The 20,942-nt window shown below is 36.9% G+C and overlaps 1 protein-coding gene across 1 annotated transcript in view; it reads left to right on the top strand.

The window, feature by feature from the left end:
- LOC144956366 (uncharacterized) overlaps positions 1–20,414 on the top strand; it is a 24,172-nt gene extending 3,758 nt beyond the window's left edge. The window contains exons 2-6 of the mRNA XM_078886864.1: positions 6,107–6,190; positions 9,481–9,506; positions 17,179–17,364; positions 18,476–18,582; positions 20,018–20,414. Of these exons, the coding sequence (XP_078742990.1) occupies positions 6,121–6,190; positions 9,481–9,506; positions 17,179–17,364; positions 18,476–18,582; positions 20,018–20,414 (786 nt within the window). The 5' untranslated portion in view covers positions 6,107–6,120. The remainder of the gene's footprint in view (positions 1–6,106; positions 6,191–9,480; positions 9,507–17,178; positions 17,365–18,475; positions 18,583–20,017) is intronic.
- The last annotated feature ends 528 nt before the right edge of the window (positions 20,415–20,942 follow it).

The following is a 20,942-nucleotide window of genomic DNA, read 5'->3' as shown; positions in this document are numbered from 1 at the left end:
GTCTTTAGGGTCTATTCCAAGGGAAGACTGGAATTACCCAGTCGTCAGCTGCAGTGCAGCGCCGCAAAGTGAATTAGGGCGAGGTGACGTGCTCAGGGCCACACAGCGCGGCGGGTGATCGAACTCGTTACCTTTTGAGTACAAAGCAAAGACCGTACGGCTGAGAAACGCTGTCCCAAACGCTGTCTGGTCAAACTAAATATGTGACCCTTCGTCTCAAAACGGTATTATGTCGGAACGAACCAGATGCTGAAAAGGTGAATTTAATGTTAAAATTGGTCAAAAATATAAATTGTTGGCATCGGCACCCTACAATATGGTATCCATTATCATCAATAAAACATTCAAACTCAACACAAGTCTGATGTTTCTGGCTATAAATTTAATTTTCAACATCTTAACCATCCGGACTTAATACAGTTTTGAGGCGAAGGGTCACATTTGATTGTTTAACCCTTTCCTTACCAGCCATTTTCAGGCTTTTCCCCAAAACTTCACACCCAGCAAACACAGAAATAATTTATTTTTTTATCACTCAAACATAATAGAAGTAAAGTTCTTGCGGTACATAATGTCTTTGGTATATAAAACATGCTCTGCAACACTGATCATTTCTTAAAATTTTATGATATATTTACAAAAGAAATTTGAATTTGGTTGTATCGTAACAAACGTTGGTAAGGAAAGTGTTAACCCTCTCCTTACCACCTGCAGCAAAATCGTCACATTCGTTACGACACAATATACATATTTTTTTAAAATTCAGATTTATTTTGTACATCACAAACTTTGAAGAATGATCTTTGTTTAATTAATATTATATATATTATTATATAAGAACATAAAGTTGTGTTTTTTAGAGATCTTGTTTGAGTTTTTTTTTTAATTCTGCTGGGTAAGCCTGCCATTTTGGGAGAATACTGAAAATGATCGGCATGGAATGAGTTAAGATATCACTTGAATGTTTTGTATTCTCCTCGCAGTCTTTAACCAGATTAAGAAATTAAGGAGCAGGCACTGATGTTAAGATAAAGAACTGAACGAGTGTATATGAAAGATGCCAGACAATGCAAGAAAAAAAAATACACGAAAAAAAAAAGCCAAAAATGAAGGTCTGTGGTTCGATCCCCATCAACACGTATTTAGAAATTAGGCCAGAAATGTCGTCCATCAAATATTGACCGATTTAAATGACCCTCGTCTTAACAAAAACTTTCAAACCTGGGACTTCGCCTCTCCAGAATAAAGAAGAAGAAGAAGAAGAAGAAGAAGAAGAAGAAGAAGAAGAAGAAGAAGAAGAAGAAGAAGAAGAGGAAGAAGAAGAAGAAGAAGAAGAAGACGACGAAAAAGAAGAAAAAGGAGAAGAAGAAAAAGAAGAAGAAGAAGAAGAAGAAGAAGAAGAAGAAGAAGAAGAAGAAGAAGAAGAAGAAGAAGAAGAAGAAGAAGAAGAAGAAGAAGAAGAAGAAGAAGAAGAAGAAGAAGAAGAAGAAGAAGAGAAGAAGAAGCAGTTGGCTAAAGGGACAGATATAGTAGCAAAGGTTACAACAAAAAAAAAAATAGTAAAATAAAAAATTAAGAATAAGCCAAAAATTTCTTTTTTAATTCGAAAAAAGGAAAAATTTTCGGTTAAAAAAGACAAAAAATTTTGTTAAAAAAAAAAGAAAAAATCTAATTTAAAAAATGGGAATGTCTTTTAGATAGAAGATGCCTCTTCGTCGTCCAACTCCATTCGCTTGGTGGGTATCGTCCACTAAATCAGCTCCAGATGCAGAGTTTTGTTGCGTTACGCGGACGTAACAGAATTAAAAGGTCGCACAAATAACATTTTATTTGACCCGCTAGATAGATAGATAGAGAAATATAGCGGTGATGAATTGTGCGTCGATTTTGGGGAGTTTTTTTCTTTCTTTTTGTTTAAAAGACTACATGATCACACAACTTGGATGGTCTCCGGTACAAGACAGACGGAAAGAACAACGACTAACTCTCCTTTCTAAATTACAAACGAAATGACAGCCATCACACCAGAACAACTAGACATACAACGAAATTCACGCATTCAAAGCAAAAGACCCACCCAAAAACACAGACCTTCTGATTATCGGTCAGACTTGCTACCATTAATGGTATCTTTAACCAGCTATATGTAACTGTCGTACTCCAGAAAGACGGGTATTTTTTAAAAAATGGCCAGAAAACTCGTCCTTCAAATATCTATCGATTTAAATGACCCGCAACTTGGCAAACAAATCTCAAACCTGGGACTTCGTCGGGTCTTTTGATTTAAGGAAGCTTTTGGTTTGAGAGTTGTTTTTTAAGCAAGATGAGGGCCTTCTCAATCTGTCGATATTTGAGGGACGAGTTTTCTGGTCTAATTTTAAATACGTTTCTTTCCGGAGTACAGCAATTAACTTGTGAATGTGCATCTTGTATGGGAAATCGATGACTCATGTTGGTTTTCTCGCCAAATAATCACACGGCATCTGTATTGTCATCCCCATCAGTGTAAATACCAAGCGCATTGTTTATGTCAATAATGACATGATATGATGTGATATGATATGATATGATATGATATGAAATAGGGCCCCTGATAGATTACTCAATTGGTAGAACACTAGCATCATAATTATCATCGATATCAGTGTAAATATCAATCTCATTGTCTATTTTGATAATGATATGATAGGATATGATATGAAATAGGGGGGCCCGATAGATAGCTCAGTTGGTAAAGCACTCACTTCACAAGGAAAAGGATCCGAGATTGATCCCGGATGCAGTCGAGATTTTTTACCTGATTGACCCTCCCCCCCCCCCCTTCCCTGTCTATCTAGCAGTGAATGAGTTGCTAAGTCTGTTAGATTTGGCGGAAAGTATTTTGCGATAGACTAGCGTCATATCCCTATGAGAGCAAGCAATTGCTATTGTCAGTTTCACGCTATGGAAATCGGGAAAAACTCCGGCTCCATGGGGCGAATGGCTCTGAAGGGGGAAATGATATGAAATGAATTTTTATGGGCTAAAATAGGCTATGACCTTTAACAAATTTACAGTCTACAGACATTGACACCAAATAAATAACTGAACAAGTGTGTATGGAAGGTGTCGACGTCAGCTGATTGTGTGGGATGTTTCTTTTTCTTGTATATTTCTTTCTCACTTTATCTGGCACATTTCATACACACTTGTTCAGCTCTTTATGGATCTTACACCGGTGCCTGCTCCCAAATTTCATAATTTGATCCCTTCAAGTGCACATGACCCGTTAGCATGTGGGCATATCAAATCAATTCTAAATTTTAGCGATGAACGTTAATTCTTTGTTTGATAATAATATATAATAATAATAATAATAATAATAATAATAATAATAATAATAATAATAATAATAATAATAATATAATAATAACAATATAATAATAGTAATAATATAATATAATAATATAATGATAATATAATAATAATAATAATAATAATAATAATAATAATAATAATAATAATAATAATAATAATAATAATAATAATAATAATAAATAATAATAATAATAATAATAATAATAATAATAATAATAATAATAATAATAATAATAATAATAATAATAATAATAATAATAATAATAATAATAATCATCATAATAATAATAAATAATAATAATAATAATAATAATAATAACAATAATAATAATAATAATAATAATAATAATAATAAATCTTTATTGTCCTCAAAAAAGTGGCAAATTGTCGTTTGGTTACACATTTATAACAATACAATATAGACATAGATACACTCACACAGGTGCACACTAGTAACATCGTAGTCATCGAAAAAAAATATTCTTTTACTTTGTAACTTTATGTTACTTTGATTTGCCGACAGTCACGACAATGGATCCAAAAAAAGTGTGTGGCATATTAAACTTCATATATCTAATCAAAGTTTTAAATTTTAGCAATGACACTAGAAATCTAACAAATGCAAACACAATAAAATGAAAATTGTATAACATTTGAGAATATGAAATAGGAAAGTTATTCATCATAATCAAACGTTAATACACTTCAACAGTCGTAACGTCACTTCCCTCGTAATGACGCATGGTAACTTAGTAACTGGCTCTAAACTATCGGAACAATGGCGGACGCTCTTATGAAATATTTCTCCGAGGAGCATAAAAGCATAACTAAAGGGGGGAAAAAACCATTATAAATCTGATCATGTTTTGACTTTTACAAATTCTGATCAAGAGACATATGACAAGTTCTGGGCAGCATGAAGAATAAAAGTACCGATCTTCTTTGTTTAGAACCACGATGGCCGCCATTGCTGGGCGACGTGACATCTGACTATTGAATCCAATTGGTACAGTTTGATACTAGTCAAACAATTTTAAAATAATAAGAAAAACAAAATAGAAAGAAAAAGAAAAGAAATTGTTAAAACATTTTTAAAACAAAATTTTCAGTCTACTTACATTGACGCCAACGATATCAAAAAATTACAAAAATCATCATTATAATTGCTTAACTTGACTCGTTTGTTTTTTTTTTCTCTTAGAATTGGGCTTGTAATACATGCTGAGTTAAAAATAACATGAACAGTTAATGTGTACTTAAATCATATGCGCTATATAAATGCTCGTGTTTTTCTGTTTTCTTTTTTGAAGGCCATGGCTTCAACTTGTATCCTGTACGACTCCATTGAAAAGTTTAAGGGGTGTCGATAGCTCAGTTGGTAGAGTCCTTACTTCACACACAAAAAGACTTAGATCTAACCAGGGTCTAGTCGAGATTATACGTCTTTATCTGAACTTCTTGTCCATCCAGTAGTGATTGTGTAATAACTGTGTCTGTTACATCTGGCGGAAAGTACTTTGCAAAAGATTAGTGTCAATTGAAAACTGCGCATAAGTGTTAACGTACGGCTACGTGGTCTTGTGGTATGACAATTCGAATCCTAAGGTCCTGGGTTCGAGCCTTGTTCGACGCATAGCTGAGTTCTTGGAACAAGCTCTTTATTCATATTCTCTCACCGTACTCAGGTGCGAAATGAGTACATGGCTATTAAAACCTTTGTCTCTGTCGGAAAAAAATATTGTAATACCGTTTAACAGATTTCATGTCTCGTTCTACAAGTTACTTGTTGCTGTTGATTAAGGACCCTTTATTAAGCGCTTTGAGCACGTATACTGGATATTGCGCTTTATATAAAAAGCCAATTTTAACGGTGTTGCATGTGTAAGTGTTGTCGGTACATATTTTATGATATCTGTTTGACTCAAAGAACTTTCAAACTTACTTTAAATTATAATAGGAAATCAAGTTATCTGTTTATATATCTGTAAAAATTACATTTTTAATTTTCAAATCTTTCAGTAGAGTTGTGCACCGTATAATTTTTTTATTGACTCAAATGGCACAATGTTCACCACAAGGCTATATTTTTTTAAAGAAAGGACTATTATTATTATTATTATTATTAATAATAATAATAATAATAATAATAATAATAATAATAATAATAATAATAATAATAATAATAATAATAATAATAATAATAATAATAATAATAATAATAATAATAATAATAAATTTATCCCTGGCGAAGTGGCTTGAAATTCTAAATGTGGAACAGTAACATGAAAAATGTTTTCAACAGTTAGAGTCCCGAGACCCATTCTTCTTCTTCTTCTTCTTCTTCTTCTTCTTCTTCTTCTTCTTCTTCTTCTTCTTCTTCTTCTTCTTCTTCTTCTTCTTCTTCTTCTCTCTCTTCTCTTCTTCTTCTCTTCTCTCTCTCTCTCCTTCTTCTCTCCTCTCTTCTTCTTCTTCTTCTTCCCCCTCTTCTTCTCTTCTCTTCTTCTTCTTCTTCTTCTTCTTCTTCTTCTTCTTCCTCCTCCTCCTCCTTGTCCTCCTCCTCTTCCTCCTCCTCTTCCTCCTCCTCATCCTCCTTCTCCTCCCCTTCTCCTCCTGCTACTCCTCCTTCTCATCCTCTTCTTCATGTTCAACACGTTTTTCTCTTGAATCAATACACTTGTGTTCAATGAATTCTATACCATCTCCACCCCAGGTTGTATACCATTCCCTCCCTTATCTTTCATCTCCACAGACGACGGTAAAGTCATGAGTTCCAATACAAAGTTTCTCGTGTTGATTGTCATGCTGTGTTTCCACTCAGTCCTGGCACAAGATGGTGAGTAGTCCAAAACCTGAACTGTAATAGGATTCAACACTGGTGACGTCACTTTCCTCGTAATTACGTATAGTAACTTAGTAACTGGTTCTAAACTATCGGAACAATGGCGGACGCCCTTATGAAATACTTCTCTGAATAGCTTAAAAGTATATCCAGAGGAGAAAAACATTATATATATGATCATGTTTTGACTTTTATACATTCTGATCACATGCCATGTGAAAATCTTCTAGCCTGCGTGAAGTATAAAAAGTACTGATTTTCTTTGTTTAGAACCAAGCTGCTGGTTTTGGGCGGACGTGATATCAGACATGAATCCTATTAATTATTTGTAGGTCCGATCACCTACTGTTGAAACGGAGATATTCTCAACTAACGCGCAAAATAGTTTCCATGTCAACAAAATGAAAAAGTCAAAATTAACAAGAAGATTTTTGATCAATCAAAAGTGGAATTTGTGACACACCTGATCGTTGTTATAGATAGTATGCGCTTGGCTAAGAAGCTCACAAGATTGCCATCCAGAAGTATAACGGACCAACACACAAAGTTATGTGAAACCATGAACTTTTATAGTCTAGATAATACAGTTTTACTGAGAATTACTCACAAACACGGATGGCAAAATATTATAATAACAAAGGCCTGAGTGACGTCAACTTGATTCTATCTATACCGCAACTTGGTGACTAGGATATCACACGATATAGATCGTATGCGCTTGACTAAGAAGCGCACAACATTGCCATCCGGAAGTATAACGCACCAACACACAAAACGATGAGTACCATGAACGTATATAATAATAATAATAATAACATTTAGTGATGATTACTCATACACGCGGATGACCAAAAAAAAAAAAAAAAAACAATAACAAAGACCTGAGTGTCATCAACTTCGAACTATCTGTAAACGTTTAAGGTTACATATAGATAGAATGCGCTTGGCCAAGTAGTTCACAACATTGCCATCCGGAAGTATAACGGACCAACACACTAACTCTATGTAACCATGAACTTTTATAGCCTGGTTAATACAGTTTAGTGAGAACAACTCACAAACGCGGATGGCAAAAACAATAACAAAGGCCTGAGTGACGTCATCTGCTTACTATCTATAGATAGTATGCAGATGACGTCACTCAGGTCTTTGTTATTGTTTTTTTGCCATCCGCGTTTATGAGTAATGCTTACTGAACTGTATTAACCTGACTATAAACGTTCATGGATACACACAGTTTTGTGTGTTGGTCCGTTATACTTCCGGATGGCAATGTTATGAGCTTCTCAGCCAAGCGCATTCTATCTATAATTTTGTGTGTTGGTCCATTATACTTCCGGATGGCAATGTTATGAGCTTCTTAGTCAAGCGCATATTACCTATAATATATGCATAATATAATATTCCTCGCCTCGTAGCAACTTAAGTCGTTCTTGAGCCCTTGGTGGAATATAAAGGGACATAATTATTAGCTATTATGCAAATCTCATTACACTGATTATCTCTCCTTTCCGGGCATTTGCAGGATTTTCCCCCAAACGGCACACCCAACCAACATAATAGTACTTATTTTTTTCACTCACACACAGAGACAGTAAATCGAACAACAACCTAATTTTCTTTCAGAAAAACAAGTTCCTCTACAGAAAGTTAGACGTCTATATATTTTTATGACTCTCTAAAAAAAATATAAAAAAAAAGTTTTGTGATGACATTATGAAATTGAATGTAAGTTTCAATTTAATATATGAAAAGAGATAAAATGGACGTTTCGGGTGCCCCCTTTATCAACAAAACAGGATGAATCTAGTATCTAGTATTTCAGCCCTTAATAACATTCATAATTGAGATCCTCTTGTTTAGTTTAGTAACTGGCTCTAAACTATTGGAACAAGGGCGGACACCCTTATGAAATACGTGGGCGACGTGACATCAGACTATTGAATCCAATAATTTGTTCCAAGTCTAAATATAAGATAAAGAACCTGAAATGTGCGTGTATGAAAAAGTGCCAGACAAAATAAAGAGAAAAAATACTAGAAATAAAAAAAAACAATCCGGAAAATCCGGGGCTTGAACCTGGGACCTTCCGGGTCACAGTGCAATGTCTTAACCACTCGGCCACTTCGCCCCCCCCCCTCCCCCCCAATTTTAATGATAAGGACACAACTACATCGACTTAGGTCACTGGCTTTAAGTGATAAACACAAATGAATATTTAACAGTTTCAGAAAAGAACAAAATACCAACCACGTAACGTTTCGGGCTCAAAACCCTACTTCAGCCAACAACAAAAACAACAAAATTATAAATATATTACTAAACTCCAGATCAACGACAGAGGCAGTTGTTAGGTCCTCTCTGTATTTATTGTGTGCTTTTTTATATTTTGTTTGTTTGCTGAATAAGAGTTTTGAGCCCGAAACGTTCCGTGCTTGGTACCTTGTTGTTTTTTTTTTTTTGTTTTTTTTGAAGCTGTTTATTCATTTCAGGCTGTCTAAAAATGATTTTTTAAAAAAGAGCCGAATAACGTCAACTTCGTTCCTCGTATTAATGCCATGCGCTTAGGACATTTATTCACATCATCCGCAGGTCGGATATAACTGCGTAACTTAAACGTTTATAGACTGAATGATTGAGAGAATTTAGTGAGGACTTACCATTAAACGGGGGGGGGGGGGGGGGGGGGGGGGGGGCGAAGTGGCCGAGTCGTTAAGGCATTGCACTTTGACCCGGAAGGTACCAGGTTCACGCCCCGCATCAGGCACTTTCGCTTTTTTTCCCTTGAGCAAGATTATTAACCCCCAATTTGCTTACTTGGACAACATGGGTGATTCTTGTTGACATCAGACATCTTGTTTGATGAATTATCTACATCATTCCTTCGTGGAATTCCTAGGCGACGATGTCATTGGGGAAGGGGCGTCGTTATGAAGATAGTATGCCGATGAAGTCACTCAGGCCTTTGTTATTGTTTTTGCCATCCGTGTTTGTGAGTTGTTCTCACTAAACTGTATTAACCAGACTATAAAAGTTCATGGTTACACAGAGTTTGTGTGTTGGTCCGTTATACTTCCGGATGGCAATGTTGTGAACTCCTTGGCCAAGCGCATTCTATCTATATTCCCTCTTGGAATGCCTAGGCGACGATACGATATCTTATGATGTTGTGGCGGAAGGCATAATGTCAATAACCATTAAAATGGCTGTCAAAAATCAAATTTGTTTCATCTCTTATATAGAAAATTGATTAATTCAATACATTTCTCTTCTCTTTCTCACAGATTGTCCTTTTGGCGATGACTGTATGGTAAGTGATTGCTGAAGTTCAATTACAAAACAACTTTTCTTTGTGTGGAAAGGGTAGTCCATGAATTCCAAGAAGTTGGGGTTAATCCCGGTTTCTGTTGCGTTATAAAATTGAGCTTTTATGTAGAGTAATATCCACTAAACGTGCTCAAAGCGCTTTAGATGGAGTCCCGGGCCAACAGCAACACTTAACATGTAGAACGTGACATGAGGCCTGTTAGGCGATATTACATTTTTTTCGGACAGAAACAACGCTGTGAGCGGCCAGGTATTCATTTTACACCTGAGTACGGTGGGAGAATGTGAGTAAAAAGTCTTTTCCAAGGACACAACTATGCGCCGAGCGAGCGAGGCTCGAACCCAGGACCTTCCGATCGGAAAGAGAGTGTGTCATACCAAAAGACCAAATATCCGCGCAGCAATAAATTTCTACCATTTTAATAGGATGTCAGTCTAACACAGACTACTTTCCACCAGGTCTAACAGACCCAGCTACTCAGTCACTTCTGGATGGACAGGTTAGTCGGAATAAATCTCGACTTTACCCTGGATCTCAATCCCTTTGCTTGTGAAGCAAGTGCTTTATCAACTGAACAATCGGGACTTCGCGAAGTCTGTCTTAAAGTCCCAGGTTTGAAAGTTTTTGCCAAGATGAGAGCCATTTAACTGAAGACCGTGTTTTCTGACCAAATTTTTAAATACTTGTTTTTCCAGAGTAAAACAGTTAGCTGGTTAATGAAGCTTAATATTTTATGTAGGCGAAATATCTCATTTAATCAAACTCAAATTTCACTGATCTAAGGCTGGGTTCATAACTGTGGGTTATAATTATCTCTCGCTCTTGACAATCTAATTAGCATTCTCCTTTATCTTTTATAACAAGAGCATAGATAATTGAATAGTCAAGATCAGAGGCCTATCATTGGTCTTATTTCCATGCCAAATACGTTTTCTCCGCCAGAAAGAGAGCGGGTGGCGGCTGCCTACTACTACTACTACTACCACTACTACTACTACTACTACTACTACTACTTACTAACTACACTACTACATACTACTACAACTACTACTACTACTACACTACTACTAACTACTAACTACTACTAAATACTACTCTACTACTACTACTACTACTACTACTACTAATACTACTACTACTACTACTACTACTCTACTACTCTACTACTACTACTACTACTATACTACTACTACTACTACTACTACTACTACTATACTACTACTACTACTACTACTACTACTACCTACTACTTACTACTACTACTACTTACTACTACTACTACTACTACTATACTACTACTACTACTACTACTACTACTACTAACTACTATACTACTACTACTACTACTATACTACTACTAAACTATACTACTACATACTACTATACTACTACTACTACTACTACTACTACTACTACTACTATACTATATCTTTACATACTACTAATTCACTACTACTCCTATCACTATTACTATACCTACTACTACTACTATACACTCACTATACTACTATACTACTACTACTACCTGTACTAGCTACTACTACTACTACTACTATTACTACTATTCTTTCATCATTTACTATAAATTTGCCGTCACTCTCACACGCTAACCTGCCCTTATCATTCCTGTCACACCGCAGGGACTCACTACCTACCCATTAATAACGCCACGCCAACGTATCACTCAAAATCCAACCACCATTGGGTACAGACGCTACAATTTCCACTGCATTTATTTTATGTTTTCCACTTTCATTTTTTTCTTGTGCTGACTAAGTGTTTATACCCGAAACGTCCATTGTCTCTGTTGTTCCCATCCGAATCCTCTCCACAATCACTCTTCGTTAATATTTTCTCCGACAGATTGGAAAGTGATGTACCAATGTTATTACTAGTTTTATTTCAAATTTGCTAAGGAAGTGTTTGGATCCGAAACGTTCCAAGTTTCATATTTTGTTCTTCTTTTTAGAAACGGATCTATTATTTTTGGACATTCCTTTTCACATTGGTGTTTCAACGTTAATGCATACTGGGTATTTAAACTTTTCTGAAGAATGCCTTGGGCCCGAAACGTTCCTCTCTGTTTTGTTTTTGTTTTCATCTTTGCAAATAGTCTTCAACAGTCGTAACGTCACTTCCTTCCTAATGACGTGTGGTAACTTAGTAACACTGGCTCTAAACTATCGGAACAATGGCGGACGCCGTATGAAATATTTCTCCGGTGAGTTTAAACGCGTATCCAGAGGGAAAGAACCCATGAATTTTTGACTTTTACACATTCTGATCACAAGGCATATGAAAAGGGAATGAAAAGTTCTAGCCAGCATGAAGAATAAAAAGTAATGATTTTCTTTGTTTAGAACCAAGATGGCCGCCGTTGCCGGGCGCGTGAAATCAGACTACTGAATCCAATTAGTTTCATTACTCTCCAGCTTCTAGAAGCTAAGGATACACGCGGAGCCAATGTAAAGGTTGCTGCTTGAAGCTCTAAGAAATGAATTACAATGGTGAAATGGAATGGAGGATCCCGATAGGTCAGTTGGTAGAGCACTCGCTTCACACAAAAAAAAATTGAGCTTTATATGTCGCAATATCTACTAAATGTGCTCAAAGCGCTTTACAAGGGGTCCCTGGTCAACAGCAACATTTAACATGTAGGACGGAAAATGAAGCCTGTTAGGCGATATTACATTTGTTCGGACACAGACAACGCTGTTAACGACCAGGTACTCATTTTACACCAGAGTGCTGTGAGAGAATGTGAGTAAAGAGCCTTCCCAAGGACTCAAATATGCTCCAAGCGCGAGGCTCGAACCCTGGACCTTCCGATCCGAAAGCGAGTGTCACCAAGGGATCGAGATCAATCTCAGATGCAATTGAGATTTTTTTCTGATCCCCCCTGTCCTTCCAGAAGTGATTGGGTAGCTGATTTGGCGGATAGTACTTTGAGATAGACTAGCGTCCTATCCAAACGAGAGCAAGCAATTGTTATTGTCCGTTTCATGCTATGGAAACCTGGATAAACTCCGGGTTCATGGGCCCAATGGTTCTGAAGGACTGCTTTTAGAAATGGAATGGAAACTTCAAGATGATTAACGAAGACAGATAGTTTTGACGTTTCGGGTTTCCCCTTTATTAACAAAACACGATGATTAAAACAAAAAGACACATGGATGACCACGCGTCTCGGACAACCGTCTTAACATAAACAATGGCAATGATTTGTAAACATCGCAAACTACACCTTTTATTATCGATGGTATGTGTCTAAGCAAAAAAGCCTGTAAAAGTCTGTAACTTCATTTTTTGAAGATTCCACAGACCACAGTATTAAAGAGATTGATTTCACCGGCATTACTGTACTGCCCTTTCAGTGTCGAATGACCAGTCGGTATCAGTTGGTAGATCAGTTGGTAGCGGTCCCGATAACTGGTTGGTAGCGCACTCGCTTTACACACACAAGATCCGAGATCGATCCCTGATGAGGTCGATATTTTTATCTGACCACCACTCCCCTCCCTCCCCTCGCCCCTGATCCCACTTTCAACCCAGTAAGTTATTAGGTTAGCTGGGTCTCTTAAATCTGACAGAAAGTACTTTGGGGTAGACTATGATCCTGGACAAATGGTAACAAGCAATTGCTATTTTCCGTTTCGCTCTATAGAAACGGGATAAACTCAGGTTCCATGGGCATAATGGCTCTGAATAACAGCGAAGTGATCAATAAATGAAATAAGGAACTATATCATTTTGAACCAAATTTAATATCATCGCGAAAGTGTTAATCGTAATAGGCTTCAAAAGCCGTGACGTCACTTCCTCCTAATGACGCATAGCGACTAAGTAACTGGTTCTAAACTATCGGAACAATGGCGGACACCCTTATGAAATACTTCTCTGATGAGCATAAAAGTGTATCCAGAGGAGAAATACATTATAAATATGATCTTGTTTTGAATTTTATACATTCTGATCACACGACATGTGAAAAAGATCTAGCCAGCATAAAGAATACAAAGTACCAATTTTCGTTGTTTAGAACCAAGCTGTTGGGCGGACGTGACGTCAGACTATTGAATCCTATTAACCTGTAGATTTTTGACTAGTCAAAACATGGAATTTGAGACACACCTTCATACGGGCTCGGAATAACATAGTTGGTTGATTATATAACAATAACATGAATGAAATCGACCCCTCTCCGGTCATTGTTATTGTTTTTATAGATAGTTCGAAGATGACGTCACTCAGGCCTTTGTTATTGTTTTTGCCATCCGCGTTTGTGAGTTGTTCTCACTAAACTGTATTAACCAGACTATAAAAGTTCATGGTTACACAGAGTTTGTGTGTTGGTCCGTTATACTTCCGGATGGCAATGTTGTGAACTCCTTGGCCAAGCGCATTCTATCTATACCGCCAAATGGGTGACAAGATATCACCCGATTTTCTCGATCATATCATAAACGTTTGAATTTACACATAGATTTTTTTCTTTTCGTTCTATAGATAGTTCGAAATTGACGTCACATAGGTCTTTGTTATTGTTTTATACCATCCGCGTTTATGAGTAATTCTCACTAAACTGCATTAACCAGACTATAAAGGTTCATGGTTACACACAGTTTTGTGTGTTGGTCCGTTATACTTCCGGATTGCAATCTTTTGAGATTCTCAGCCAAGAGCATGCTATCTATTGATCAATCGGTAGAACAGTGGGTAGTTTACTTAAACACATACCATTGGTAATAAAACATGTGTTGTTTGCTATTTTTATCAATCAATGCCATTGTTTACCGAAAGGCGTGGTTATCTATGCATCTAATATGAAAGTGAGCGATCTATATTCATGTTTTCGTCCAACCAGGTCATCGATCGCATGATTTGCTTCTATAGATAGAATGCGCTTGGCCAAGGAGTTCACAACATTGCCATCCGGAAGTATAACGGACCAACACACAAACTCTGTGTAACCATGAACTTTTATAGTCTGGTTAATACATTGTAGTGAGACCAACTCACAAACGCGGATGGCAAAAACAATAACAAAGGCCTATGTGACGTCATCTGCATACTATCTATTGATCAAGCGGTAGAACAGTGGGTGGTTTACTTAAACACATACCATCGGTAATAAAACATGTGTTGTTTCCTATGTTTATCAATCAATGCCATTGTTTACCGAAAGGCGTGGTTATCTATGCATCTAATATGAAAGTGTGCGATCTATATTCATGTTTTGGTCCAACCTCGTCATCGATCACATGATTTGCTTCTGCACACCGATTGGATATTATTATTAACAATTGTCAACACGCTGCTTTGTTTATAAAAGTTGTAAACATACACTTGTGTCAAGCTGAACAAAATGACCAATCGTGATGTTCGATTGTTCAAAAGCTGTGAACTCTTTTCACATATTCCAATGTGACCAATGACCTCGAGCACATGAAATGGTAATATAGATCATTGGGTAAGAATCAAAGATTCATGAACTCGTCGAGCGATCGAAAGTTCACAGCATTTGTCTGGGAAATGATACAAAATTCTACCTGAACTCTGAAAAAATCAACACGTCTTTAAACATTTTGGCCAGAAAACTCGTCCTTCGAATTCCCATCGATTGAATTTACCCTCGTCTTGGCAAAAACTCTCAAACCTGGTATGTCGGGAAGAGCAGCGAAGAGAGAAGCCAGAACTATGAGATCCCCGGGCAAATCAGTGCTAGTCTCTTGGTCAAGTTAAATAATATCATATCATATCTAAAACTAATGGGAGCGATCTATATTCATGTTTTCGTCCAACCAAGTCATCAATCACATGATTTGTTGCTGTCCAACGATTGGATATTTCTTCACGCTGCTTTGTTTATGAAAGTTGTAAACATACCCATGTGTCAAGCTGAACAAAATGACCAATCATGATGTTCAAAAACTGTGAACACTTTTCACTAAGTGGGTCACTCTGAGAACATATTCCAATGTGACCAATGACCTCGAGCACATGGAAATGTAATATAGATCACGCCCATTGAATAAATGAATGAAATACCCTTTATCTCTTTCCTTACCGATCATTTTCAGTATTTTCCCAAAATGGCAGGCTCACATAGCAGAAAAATCGATTATTAAAAACTCAAACAAGGTCTCTACAAAACAACTTATTGATTAAACAAAGATCATTCTTCAAAGTTTGTGATGTACAAAATAAATCTAAATAAGAAAACCGTATATTGTGTCGTAACAAATGTGACAATTTTGCTGCAGGTGGAAAGGAGAGGGTTATTCATCTCCAAGGAGAATTTTGTTTTTCGTGTCTACTCCAAGGGAAGACTTGAACGACCAAGGCGTTATCCCGTAGCCATCGTTAAGTTATAGCCTGACACTGAAACCCAAAAAGACTGGCATTTTGACGTCATTATTTGGTTTTTGCACCGCCTAGTGAGTTGTCGTTAGTAGTGCTCATGGAAACAAGTAGTCCTATTGGTTGAACTATTGAATACAACTCACGATTTGTTTTCTTTTGTGGCCAAAGACTGGCATTTTGACGTCATTTTTTGGTCAATGTCAACGATGGCTACGGTTATCCTCAGTGCAGTGCCGCAAAGTGAGCTAGGGCGATATTGCTTGCCTAAAAAAAAGATTCTCTTCATTCATCCCCAAGGGGAAATTTGTCTTGAGGGTCTATTCCAAGGGAAGACTGGAATGACCCAGGCGTCAGCGGCAGTGCAGCGCCGCAAAAGTGAACTAGGCGAGGTGACTTGCTCAAGGCCACACAACGAGGCGGGTGGTTGAACACGGAGCCTTTTGGGTACGAAGCAAAGACCATACGGCTGAGCCACGGGTTTGGATTTCCTGTATTCCTCAACTTACACGTGTGGATTTTCTTTACTTTTCACTCAACTAAGGGACTCCCGATAACTCAGTTGATAGAGCACTCCATGCAAAGGGACCGAGATCGATCCTGGATGCAGTCAAGATTATTTTTTCTGAGCTCCCCCCCCCCCATCCACCCAGCAGTTTTTGGGAAGCTGGGTCTGCTAGATTTACGGAAAGTACATTTCTATAGACTAGCGTCCTATCCAAAGGATAGCAAGCAATTGCTATTGTCCGTTTCACGCTATAGAAACCGGGATTAACTCCTGCTCTATGGTCTCTGAACGACTACTTTTTACAATTTCTTTTCATTCAACGAAATCCTGGATTAGTTCCACATACTCTGTGGCCTCGGCGTGGGCACTTAGGATTTACTTGAAAAACTTTTCTTTTCCCCCAACTCCCTTCCACCCATCTCCGTCCCTTCCTCCCACCCTGACCTTTAACTAGGAGAATCTGATGATCAATGCTCCCAACATCCCACAAATTCTGCCCACCCCATCCCCGTCCAGACCCCCTCCACGTCCTCTCCAAATCTTCGACTTCCCCGGAGAAAATGAACAAGCTGACACGGCTGACGGGAAGATGGACGGGATTGCGAAAGAACGGAAGTCTTCAGCGTTCACGAATATGGATGACGACTAACAGATGAGCTTGGAGTACGACACCATGTTGGATTTTGATACCATCGACCCCAAGGTATATAAATGACACAAAACCATCAAACACTTATAATAAACCCCTACTTTTGTATTATCTCATTTTTCCTTTCCCAACACTAGGAGGCCGGGGATAGTCAATTTTTGCGAATGCCCGGTCCATCCCCCTCCCCATCTCGACCTCCACCCAGGCCACTGGAGCTCTTCGACTGGCCCGATGCGTCGGAAGACAATTTAGAGGAGATGAAGTCTATTGACGGAAATGACGAGGTTGCAGCTGTGATGAATTTTGACAACAGTCAAGTGAAGGTAGAATGGTCTTGATTGTGTCCAACTCGTACCTATTTTCAGGTCTGATAATCTAAAATGTTATGGGCTTATTATGGCTTGTAACAGAAATAGGATCAAACTCAAGCTAAATATTGTCCGTCACAACAAAGAGAACTCAAGTCCATAATATCTTTCGGTGATGAGACCTGCATATACGTGTACATAGGTTGTGACCCAATAATATAGGAGTATTTCATGACCTTTGATTCATCAATTGAGTTATTTTTAGCGCACCAGTCAACAATACGAATCTACGCTAAAAAACGAACCTAATAAATGCATAGGAGTCGTTAAGGAATACCTTTATCCCACCCTTTCAAGTAAGATTCTTAGATATTCCCTATGCAATAAGTTGTAAAAGGCTATATTTTGCAATTAATTATCTATTGTGACCAAGTATTTACTTCATGATCCAAACATACCACATAAATGTATTAGAAATCTAATTCTCAAAATTATCAATTAATAGTCATTGTCTACAAATTATATAATTGATAAATTATATCTATGCATAACAGGACATTTAAAAGGATTTTAGAGCCTAGTAGCTCTTAAACGATACGATACGATAAATTCCCTATTTTTACCATAGATTTGTATTCACACACACCAAAAGATCATTTCAGCTTTTCATGGCCAATCATCAGCCTTTTCAACCTTTATTTAAGCCAATAAAATGAGCGGAAATATTTTACACTATCATATTGCGTCTCAAGAATTTTTCAGTCTTCTCATCTTTCTTATCACTGATCGTGTCCAATAATTGATACTACAAAACCCGGGATAAACTCCGACTCTTTTAATCATTCACAAGAAATTATCATAGCAGAAAGTTCACAATTTCAACACACAAAACTTACACATATAAAAACAGTTTCTTCACAAGAACCCTCAATAAATGGTCAACTATTAAACATTTATCTTTGAACACAATAAGAAAAAATTGGAGAAAATCACCACATAATTATTGTATACAATCTGCAGTGATGAGAAATTCACATTTTGCAGATAAAAGACTTACATTACTAGTTTTCGCATTCACCTGTGGCCTATTTGTCTTCTTGTCTGATATGTTTCTTAATGAATCCAGGTTGATAGTGATAAAGGGAATCCGGTGGAAAAACGAGAAGATGCAACATCTGTACAAGCTAAGAAAGCGTCGTCCATGGAGTCGAAAGTGCCCAAGTTTCAAGAGAGGTAAACCAAGGTAGAGTGTTGTGTCTTGTTGATGTTTCGTCCACTGGACTGTCATTGTCATCTGATCTTTATATATATGTATATATATATATATATATATATATATATATATATATATATATATATGAGTGTTGTTGGGCACTTAAGATACTAGAATAATCAATAACATGTAACATAAATAATGACACTCACAATGTATTTTGACAGTACGATTGTTCCAGTGCTGGTCGCACCTCTTCGAATGACGATAAATCCTAGTTCGTCGTTGATATAGTCCCTATATTATATGTATATATATATATGTGTGTGTGTGTGTGTGTGTGTGTGTGTGTGTGTGTAAAATAAATTTATTTATGAAGAACACTCATATTTTCTTTGTCAGGACAATTGTTTCTGTGTTGACCGCACCTCCTCAGCTGATGTTTAGTGGATAATAATAATAATAATGAAATTTATTTATATTGCGCCCACTCCTCTATACAATAAAAGCTCTAGGCGCATAACAATAACTTCAATCCATTCAAATTTCTCTCTCTCTCTCTCTCTCTCTCTCTCTCTCTCTCTCTCTCTCTCTCTCCCTCTCACACACACACACACACACACTCACACTAACTCTATCTATCTATCTATCTATCTATCTATCTATCTCACTCCCAGTCTCTCTCGTTCTCTGACTCTCTCTCTCTCTCTCTCTCTCTCTCTCTCTCTCTCTCACACACACACACACACACACACACACACACAAACCTTCCACCATCCAACTGTTTAACATATTCAAAAAATAAAGTAATATATATATATATATCTATATATATATATATATATATATATATATATATATATATATATATATATATATATATATATATATATATACATATCCTGTGATCATCGTCTACTCAAATAAAATAACTAATAAATTAAGAATTCTCGAAATAAATAAGTTTTTAAGTGTTTCCTGAAAGCGAGTTCAGGAGGGACGTCACGAAGAGATAAGGGGAATATTGCTCTATATAATTACTCTTGTTCCTTAAAATTCATTTTTTGGAGTACGACTATGTGGACTGACTTGTGAAATGGCACTCGCTTTCGGATCGGAAGGTCCTGGGTTCGAGCCTTGCTCGGCGCATAGTTGAGTCCTTGGAAAAGACTCTTTGCTCACTTTCTCTCACGGTACTCAGGTGCAAAATGAGTACCTGCCGTTAACGGCGTTGTCTCTGATGGAAAATAATTATATTACCTCCTAAAAGGCGTCATGTCTCGTTCTTTACGTTGCGTGCTGCTGTTGGTCAGGGATCCTTTGTAAAGCTCTCTGAGCACGTTTACTGGATAGTGCGCTATATAAAAGCTCAACCTCTTATTTTATTTTATATTCACCCCTACTTAATACCGTTTTGAGACATTGGGTCACATATTTTTCAATCTTTTCCCCCAGGAAAAGGCGTTTTATGTCCTCAAGGCTGGTGAGTTTGTTAAAGACACTAAGGAAGTCTACACGTCGTGCGAGGAACATTGAAGACAAGGGGAAGGAAAAAAGACTTACCAAAAGGACTGTCACCTCAAACATGAACACCATCAACAACAACAACAACAACAACAACAACAACAAAAGCTTTGAGAAAGACAATGCAACCATGGGTGATGGTAAAATCACAAAACGAGGCATCATAACAACGAACGATGATGAAAGCAATGCGGGCATGAATAAAAGTAGCAATGGTAATAGCAGCAGCATCAGCAGCATTAGTACCAACGGCACCAACATGGAAAAACGCAGCACCAGCAAGAGAAACGTTACCAACGACCGCGACAACAAAGACGAGCATGACTAATTTCAACACAGTCTCAGCGTGAGAACTTTATATATATATATATATATATATATATATATATATATATATATATATATATATATATATATATATATATATAATATATATATATATATATATATATATATATATATATATATATATATATATATATATATATAAATCATAACAGGAACTATACATTACATTCATTACATGACTGAATATAACAGCTTCAAAAAGGAACAAAATTATACCAAACACAGAACGTTTCGGGTTCAAACCCCTTCTTCAGCCAACAACAACAAAAAAACCAATAAAGACATAAATACATTACTACTAAATTCGTCTATCTGGAGTTTAGTAATGTAATTATGTCTTTATTGAATTTTTGTTGGTGGCTGAGTAAGGGTTTTGAGTCCGAAACGTTCCGTGTTTGGTATTTTGTTCTTTTTTTTTTAAGCTGTTATATTCATTTTTGTTTCATACTTTTTTACAGTCCACAGCTTCTAGCAGCCTGGTATGACATATCCATTCCATGACAAAGAC

This window comes from Berghia stephanieae, chromosome 11, assembly GCF_034508935.2.
Source record: "Berghia stephanieae isolate SIO BIC M18660-M18661 chromosome 11, UCSD_Bste_1.3, whole genome shotgun sequence".
Classification (NCBI taxonomy): Eukaryota; Metazoa; Mollusca; class Gastropoda; order Nudibranchia; family Aeolidiidae; genus Berghia; species Berghia stephanieae.
Note: the sequence above shows the minus strand (reverse complement) of the source record. Positions and strands in the feature narration are given on the sequence as shown.